Below are 9,851 nucleotides of genomic sequence, written 5' to 3'. Positions count from 1 at the left end.
TCTGCCTCATTTTGACTGAACATGGGATAAGTGGCATTGGGCGTGAGTGAGTTAGAGGTTGTCTGCCTTATTTTCGTTGGGTGTGAGATAACTAGAGTCAGGCGTAAGTAAGCTAGAGGCCTTTTGCCTTATTTTCGTTAGGTGTGGAATAAGTGGCGTCGGGCGTAAGTGAGCCAGAGGCTCTCTATCTCATTTTTGCCGAGTGTGAAATAAGTGAAATCGAACATAAATGAGTCAAAAGCTCTTTGCCTCATTTATTCCAAGCACGAGATTAATGGCGATGGGTGTAAGTGTTTTAGAGATTGTTCACCTTATTTGATGTCAAGCACATTCTTAATCATGTCGAATGTGAGTGTCTTGAATGTATATGATGATAATGAGTTATTATATATGAATAATTTATAAAAATTAAAAATAAAAAAAAAAAAGATCAAATCAATCACACTTTATATGAATTTAGAACACTGGTTTTAAATTATACACTTACCTATTGAAGACGTGATTGGGTATATCTTTAAGAATTCTTTATGCCTTGTTAAATTTCTTACAACTAAAAAGGTAAGTCTTCCTTTACCTGATTGCACCTCTAATATTCTAGAGCAATTATTTTTTATTGTGACAACGAAAAGGATCTAGACACACTATTTAATTAACCTAAGAACCTCCCATATTATAGGTCTTGAGGTTGGGCTTACACTATTTTCTAGACAAATTGAAATTAGGTGCTCAAAGTCCGTTATATTTGATCACATTATTAGTGGACTTAGGTATCATTAGATGATTCATAATATTAATCTATTTTGACAAAACAAAACTCATAATTGATTGTAACTCACAATAATTTATAGGAAATTACAACATAATTAAGTTGCTTTAATGTTGAAAACATGTTGTGTTGAGTTGTATGTGATATCCAGAAGGATGTTGTTATGTTGAGTTGTAGGGGATATGCATGATGCATGTTATTGAACTATGTGGTGAACATAAGACTGGAGGAAAAGTGTTGTTTTAAAAATTGAAATATTTTAGTATGTGTATATGTGTTATGGTGCTCTGAGAGCCAAATTGTTGAAAAGTCCTTTTTGAGTATTATTGTCTCTTGAAGTGAAAAGTTGAGTCTCTTATAAGTTTTTAGTTGATATCGTATGAGAGTCAGGTTAAGCCATATTATTTTAAAAGTAACCAATTTCAGTAAGGTATCAAGTCGATGGGTAAAATCCTTAATTAATTACTAGAAAGGTGCATAATATATATATATATATATATATATATATATATATATATATGTATATGTATATATATATATATATATATATATATATATGTATACATGTTGTAAGATATTTTTTAATTAAAATGTGTGACGACACATATGTTGTCTTGTCCATATACTAAGGTGATATTATGATGAACTATACAATTATGTTGTAAGTTGAAAAGTTGTTAAGTTTTGTTGATATGTTTGATTTGTGTTGCTAAACTATGCCTTAGATTGTTGTTGTGTTTTGTTGATGAAATTATTTCTATAGCTAGTTTATTGCTTCTATATTAAGTTAATTTAATGATTACGAGCCTACTCTTGCCTTTTCTTATTATTGAAACTGCATGATCATTTTATTATTGGAGCAGGGAAAAATTAGGTTAGATAGCAAACAAGTTGAGGTGCCATGTTGGAGATGGCAGTGTTTTTGGTGGTGGTTATTCTGACACAACATGTATAGTTGTTGCTTAACCAACAACCTGAGATTTGCATGTTTTGTAGTCTAATATTTGTGTGTGCGTCTGTATGTGCAAGATTTAGTTATAATCTTAGAAGGGGGTCTTATGCTTTCAGTTGTCTATTTCCTTATATATATATTGTTGTATGAATATTTAGAAACTTGTTTTATGTTAATGCTAGGCTAGAGTATGTTTATATTTTCGACTACGTTGTAGTTGAATCATAATAAGTATAGAAACATGTCTGGTCGTTACATTAAATAGACTATGTTTATAGAAAAAAAAACTATTTTATGGTTTTTTTTTTCCAGCAATTCCTAAAGCATTACAATTTATTTCTTTTTTTTTTAAGAGAATATAAGGGTTTTAAAATTACCACAAAGAGTAAAATTGATTAAAATAATATAATTGATTATGATGTGTTTATTGTGTGATAATAAAAATTATTAAAAATGATTATTTTTATTTCTTTTATAATTTTCTTAAATAAAATATATATTTAATTTCATTCTATTTTACATTTATTTTTATTCAATAATTTCTCAACTATTTTCTCACTTATATTTACCCTCTCAATCGAATATAATAATACTAAACTAATTTAATGCCTTTTCTTGTCCACTAAGAATATGACTTGATATGTAATTGGAAGTAATTCTTTATAAGACGTAGAAAACTAGAAATGATTAAAATGAATTTTTCATTTCTTAAGAAAATATTTTTTGTATACATAATCAGGAATATGATTCTTGACAAATGAAAACACACATTGACAGTACTATTAATAACATTCCACATTATTTTCAGCAAGTGAGTTTTCAGTTTTCAGTTTTCACCTTCTCCAATGGCTTGCATTAGAAACCAAAGAAGTTCTTCATCACAAACAAAGAATTTTGATGTGTTTGTGAGCTTTAGAGGAACGGATACCCGAAATAATTTCACTGGTCACCTTTTTGCAGCTCTTGAGAGGAAAGGTATTGTTGCCTTCAAAGATGACCAAAAAATCAAGAAAGGGGAACTCTTGGAACCTGAGCTCTTACAGGCAATCGAAGGATCACGTGTTTTCATTGTTGTCTTCTCAAAGGACTATGCATCATCCACATGGTGCATGAAAGAGCTCCAAAAGATCGTTGATTGGGTTCAAGAAACCGCTCGAAGTGTTCTCCCTGTTTTCTATGATGTCACTCCTTCCGAAGTTCGAAAACAAAGTGGAAAGTTCGGAGAAGCTTTTGCTAAACATGAAGAAAGGTTTAAAGATGACTTGGAAATGGTACAAATATGGAGGGAAGCTCTAAAAACAATTACAAATCGTTGTGGGTGGGATGTACAAAATAAGTAAGTATTTGGCCATACTTTTGTATTATATATACAATTTTATTTTTGAAAGTCTTAGCCCTTAGAAAAACTTTGGTGTTTTTGCTCTACTTTTGTTTTCAGGCCACAACATGAAGAAATTGAAAAAATTGTTGAGGAGGTAATAAATTTATTGGGTCATAATCAAATTTTGAGTTTTGAAGATGATTTAGTTGATATGGATTTTCGTGTGAAACAATTGGAAGAACTTCTAGATCTTGATGTAGATGAAGTTGCTCGAGTTATAGGAATTTGTGGGATGGGTGGTATAGGAAAGACAACACTCGCAACTGCTTTGCTTAATAAAATTTCTCCCCAATTTGATGCTTGTTGTTTCATAGATGATATAAACAAGATTTATGAGAATTTTGGACCGACGGGTGTGCAAAAAAAACTTCTTTGTCAAGTTCTAAACCAAGGAAATATAGAGATAAACAATATTTTCCAAGGAACCATGTTGGTGAGAACTAGGTTATGTCACTTAAAGTCACTTATTTTTCTTGATAATGTTGATCAAGTTGAACAATTAGAGAAATTGGCTTTGCATCCTAAATATCTAGGTGCAGGGAGTAGGATCCTCATAATCTCTAGAAATAGTCATATCTTGAGAAATTATGGAGTGGATAAAGTTCACAATGTTCAATTACTAAATACAAATAAAGCTCTTCAATTATTTTGCAGAAAAGCTTTCAAATCCGATGATATTTTGAATGATTATGAACAGTTAACATATGATGCACTAAAATATGCTGGTGGCCTTCCTTTAGCAATTAAAGTCTTAGGCTCAGATTTGTTTGATCGAGACATTTATGAGTGGAGAAGTGCATTGGCTAGACTAAAAGAAAATCCAAATAGTGATATCATGGATGTGTTGCGAATAAGTTTTGATGGATTGAAGGAAATGGAAAAAGAAATATTTCTAGATATTGCTTGTTTCTTTTCTAGTGAAAACAGAAAAGGAAAACTCTCTCCTTGGTATTGGATGGAAGATGTGAAGAAACTTCTAGACTATCGTGGATTTTATCCTGACATTGGTATGAAAGTTCTCATTGAAAAATCACTCATTAGCTGTAAGAATAGAATAATTCAAATGCATGACTTGCTAAAAGAGTTGGGTAGGACTATCGTTCGAGAAAAATCACCAAAAGAACCAATAAAGTGGACCAGACTTTGGGATGGCAAGGATCTTCATAACATCATGATAAAAAACAAGGTAAAATGGTTTTAGAATGCAACATGTTATGTTGTTTGAATTATTATAAAAAAATCTCACATTTTTTTGTTTCTTTTTACAATGCTTTAGGTAGCCAAAAACCTTGAAGCCATAGTTATTGAACAACATCCACCAGAGTTTCAAGAAACAACATTGCCAGCGAATGCTCTATCAAAAATGAATCATCTTAAGTTGGTCATACTTCAAAATGGGAATTTTTCAGGGAGTCTCGATTATCTTTCAAATGAATTAAGATATCTATATTGGGATGAATATCCTTCCAGATGTTTGCCATCAAGTTTTTATCCTGAGAAAATAGTAGAATTGTTGTTGCCTTGTAGCAATATCAAACAGCTATGGGAAGGAACAAAGGTACCATATTATTTTTTTTTCAACTTTCTTTGTCTTTAAATGAATAGATATAAAGATATATTATAATCAATTTCTTTTTTAATTTTCTTAAATATAATTAAAGAAACACAAGAAAGGTTAAATGCCATTAATTTTGTCTCCTGACCAAAATAAGGTAGAGATTGTCATATTTTCTTGTAGGCAAAGGAAAACTAATATATATATATATATATATAGTAATTTTTATTACTTGTGTCTCTTTTGCAGTATCTGCCTAATTTGATAAGGCTAGATCTCAGATACTCCAAAAATCTTACTAAGATGCCAGACTTAAGAGGAGTCCCACGTCTTAGGTATCTCAATCTTTGCGGATGTATAGAAATTGTGTGGATGGATCCATCCATTGGTATTCTAAGAGAACTTGTTTTTTTGAGTTTGAGAAATTGTAAAAAGCTTTTAATTGATCTGAATATCATTTTTGGGCTCAATTCTCTTGAAGTGCTAGATCTCGCAGGCTGTTCAAAATTACTTAATACTAGACTGTTGAAGAAACCAAAGGAGACAGAACATTTGGAAAAGGTTGACACAAACAAAAATGCTATCCAATTATCAACATCCTCTGTATATGAAATTCTAATGTTGCCTTTCAATTTCCTTTCCAATCGCAAACATGAAGATTCACTTGGTTCGTTGGTGCCTTATTTGCCTCGTTTCTCATGTTTGCTTTGTCTTAATCTGAGCCTCTGCGAGCTACTTCACATCCCTGATGCTATTGGGAACTTACATTCTTTACAAATCTTAAATTTGGGGGGAAACAAATTCGTGAGACTACCTACTACCATCAAGGAACTTTCCAATCTTTATCGTTTAAACTTGGAGCACTGCAAACAGTTGAAATATTTGCCCGAACTTCCAAAATTAAAAGAAACAAAATCTGGAGATTTTTTTGGGGAATTATATATTTTTAGTTGCCACAATTTGAATGAAATGGAACATTGTCATCGTATTGTTTTTTGTTGGATGACACAAATCTTTAAGGTAAATACTCCATCCTTCCTTTCTTTATCTTTTTTCCATGTCTACACTAATTATACATATTTACAATTTTGTTTGGTATTAGGCTATATTACAATCCTCTCTTTCCATGGGTAAGATTGAGATTATCATTCCTGGAACTCAAATTCCAAGGTGGTTCAGTGAACAAAATGTGGGTAGTTCAATAAGCATGGACCTATCTCATGTTATGGAAGACCCAAATTGGATAGCTGTTGCCTTTTGTGCTATGCTAGTGGCACATCATGATGATTCTACTAATTTGAATGATAGATGGCAACCTGACGATTCTGTAACTATTGGATATAGTTTTCAAAATAATCAGGTTTTTCAGAAATCATTTTGGGTAGTTCCAACAGCTTTAAACATTGGTCTGATCACGGGTGAAATAGATCACTTGTACATATTGTTTCTTTCTCGGGAAAGACTCATTGATTGTCGAAGTCCATATGAAGATGAAATTAGTGATCTTCATCAAATGGGATTCACAATGGCCATATTTAATCAGCCTAAAGATTTGCATTTTGAGGTGAAAAATTGCGGGTATCGTTGCGTATTTAAGGAGGATCTTGAACAATTAAACCTAAACATGATGTTTAGTGGAAATTCTTCATCTAGTAAATGCAAGCTTTTAACAAGTGATTAGCTACACATCATTCATTGAACTTGTTCATGGAAAACGTAGAAACCTCTTTTCAACTACAATTCCATCCAAGAAATACTAATCCATTAGAGGTAAGATTTGATACAGTAAAGTACAAAGATTATTATAAACTTTATAGTCATTTATAAATACTCTGTTTTTGTATCTTATATTATTGATATTTGATTTTCTTTTTCTATTATCTTTCCAGGGTAAAGTCAATGTTACTCGAGAATATTGTTTAAAGCGATAGTATAAGCATATTTGGTCTTGGATTGTAATGAATTGTAAATTATGATCCGTATCAATTATCACGATTTCAAGAAAAATAATGTACAGTATAAATTTTGATATAAGTTTCTAATAATGATCCTTTTCTTTTTGCTTGAATTAAATGTGATGGTCTAACTCTTTTATTCAATTTACCGAAGTGAATTATTTGATATATGGGAAGCCCTTCCTGTTTCCATGACATGCACTACCAGAGCCACCAATCCCACTTTTGGAGAAAAATGAGCTGAATGAACTGTTGAATTCAAGGCTGGTTTAGTAAGTGACTGTGCTTTTGGAATTAAATTGTCATTACAGTAAAATCAATTTCATGAATTTTTGCAAGGTCTTTTTTTACGTAATTTTTATTACACTTCTAGTTAACAAGTCAAAATCACTCACAGTTATCGTGTTTTTGAAAATTGATCAAATTAGTTCGTTAGACCCCTTTGACAATGAATCAATTAAAAATCGGTTGAATTGGTCAAAATCAGTCGGATTGGTTCAATTAACTTTTCTAAAAAAATATTTAAAAAATATTTAATAAAAAATTTATAAATTTGAATAACCTATTTTTAATATTTATCTTATAAATATAATTTAATTATTTGTATTAATTATTAATTTTAATATTTTTATTTTTTACAATTTATATTATATTATTAATTTGATACACTTGATTCTAAATGTAAACTTGTTATTGTTATTAATAGATATTGATATCTTTTGTTAACTTTTAGACTTAAATATTATATTATATTTTACTTAGAACTTAAATATTATATCATATTAAATGTTAACAAATTTACAAATAACATTTTATTTAAAATTTTAGTATTATAATATTATAATATTATATTTATTTAATGTTATTTTTGTGTTAATAATAATAATTATTATTATTATTGAATTGATTAGAATTTAACCAAAATTTAATCGGTGAACTTTAAATCAGTGCTTTAAATAATTTAGTAATTGGTCCGATTTCGAAAATATAAACAATTACTATTAACCGTTATATATATATATATATATATAACTTCAATTACTTGTTATATTTTTTTAAATAAGTGACATGTGCGTAAAATGCTTTTTGTGCGGCAATTTAAATAAAATGGATGGAGTGGTATTATTTTATAATTAAAGTTATTGAAGTGATTTATAAACTGTTTCATAATTAAAGTTTTGATAAAGTATTTAATAAAATTTTAGAACAGTCTTCTTGATGTGTTTTGAAAAGAGTATTTTTTAATCATGTATTAGTTATAAAGTATCTACTACATTATAAAAAATGTTACATATAATAACATATAAAAGATATTATTATATGTACAATATATATAAGTATATATTTATTTGACATATAATACACATAATTTTAAAATTGATTTTGAATGTGATTTAATATATTTTGTTTCATTGTATTTTATATCCACATTTTTAACAATATATCAATATATATTATATTTATTATGTAAGTAAAAATAATTTTTAATAATACATATGTATCACTATAGTATATGTATTATTATATGACAATTTTTTTAAAATATTAATTTATCAATAATTAATCATTGTAGGAGAATATAACTGACCATTTTTAATAAGGTCTCCTCTTGCAATCACATTCTTTCTACGTACAAAAGACAAACCTAATAACTTGTGTAAGAAATTCGAAGCCAATATCACTTGGAAGAATGAGTTGTTAGTTTTTAGCAGAAGTGTATTTAAGGTAGTATTTCATATAAATAAATTTATATAGTATTCTTTTTTAGTCTAATTCAATGTGTTCAGACTTTAAACATTGTATGAGCTTTTACAAGTTTCTTTTCTGAAAAGAAGGAATTTTTATTAATAATTTTTTAAAAAAATTTCTTTTAAATTTGTATTCAAATCTTAACATGTTTTTTAATTATATTTTTGGAAGAAAATTTAATTTTTAAAAGTTTGGGCAATGTTTGAAGTTTGAGCAAATATTCAATTAGACTCACAAAATATTATTATATAAATTTATTTCTATAAAATACTATCTTAAATACACTTCTAAAAACTAATAAGTAATTGGTTTGAGTAGTTATTTTTCTTCAACAGAGAAGCCAATTGAATTGAGTGCTTCTGTCGCATGTATGCAATTGAAGTGTGGTCAATTTCCATCTTTTCTCCCAACAATTTTGACAGTGTGAAAGTTATTCTAACGATTGTCTTTTCCGCCTAAGGTCTCGAAATTTACTGCAATGAAAGTTATTCTAGTCATTAATTTTAAACAATTCTAAATATAGGATTTTAAAAAGTAATTTTAAAGCTTTACAAAACAAAGAGAAACAATCCATAAATAATGGGAAAAAATTCTTAAAGATGGAGAAAAAATTCCTTCTCATGGTTAGTCACATTATTCACAATTTCATTTCAAAAAAATTACTTATAAATGCAATGTGATCAAGTTAAGAACTCGAAAAGTATCGTTGAATTTGTCTTACTCACATAATCAACAAAGAAAGTGCACAACTTTGTTGAAAAATAGGAGACTAATTTTTAATAATATACAAGAGCAAATACAAAAATATTGGTGCCCAGCACCTCTAGTGATTTTATACTAATACAACACACTTACTTTCTTACACACTCTTCACAATACTATATTTTATTTTGGTGACACACACACACTCAATATATATTCCTCACTTCTCACAAATACACTCACTCTCACTCACTACTTATTGTGTTTCTTGTCCACTACACTCATAAGCATGATCTCCATCCTATATATAGTCTCCCAATGGAAGCTTGATAGAAGCTCTAGATATTTCTTCACAATTAATGTCTATAGATATTTCTAAAGCTTGCTAGATGCTCTAGATATTTCTTCAATTAATGTCTCTAGATATTTCTAAAGCTTACTATAGCTTTCTAGTTGTTTCCATTTGTAGGTGATGATGAAGGAATAATCTAGAATAATAATTGATATTTTAACACTCCCCCTCAATTATTATTTTCTCTTATTGCGGACCTGTTTGTCATGCCAAGCTGTTTTCTGAAATTTTCAAATTTCGCAGCACTAAGTCCCTTTGTGAATATATCTGCAACTTGGCCTTCGGTATTGATATACTTCATCTCAATGTCTCCTTGCAATACCTTTTCTCGAACTAAATGATAGTGTACCTCCACATGCTTGGTCCTAGCATGAAACACTGGATTCTCTGCCAAACGTATTGCCGACTGATTGTCACAATGTAGTGTAACTGGATAGTC

The 9,851-nt window shown here is 29.2% G+C and overlaps 1 protein-coding gene across 1 annotated transcript; it reads left to right on the top strand.

Moving 5' to 3' along the window:
• The first annotated feature begins 2,476 nt into the window (after positions 1 to 2,476).
• LOC109799660 (disease resistance protein Roq1) lies at positions 2,477 to 6,779 on the top strand. The gene is made up of 6 exons (XM_020360262.3): positions 2,477 to 3,054; positions 3,157 to 4,285; positions 4,376 to 4,657; positions 4,904 to 5,674; positions 5,757 to 6,424; positions 6,544 to 6,779. The coding sequence occupies exons 1-5, from the start codon at positions 2,564 to 2,566 to the stop codon at positions 6,333 to 6,335; spliced, it is 3,252 nt and encodes a 1,083-aa protein (XP_020215851.1). The 5' UTR covers positions 2,477 to 2,563; the 3' UTR covers positions 6,336 to 6,424; positions 6,544 to 6,779.
• The last annotated feature ends 3,072 nt before the right edge of the window (positions 6,780 to 9,851 follow it).

The sequence above is a fragment of the Cajanus cajan genome, chromosome 8 (assembly GCF_000230855.2).
Source record: "Cajanus cajan strain Asha chromosome 8, NIPB_CcT2T_4, whole genome shotgun sequence".
Taxonomy (NCBI): domain Eukaryota; kingdom Viridiplantae; phylum Streptophyta; class Magnoliopsida; order Fabales; family Fabaceae; genus Cajanus; species Cajanus cajan.
This window is presented reverse-complemented; position numbering and strand designations above follow the sequence as displayed.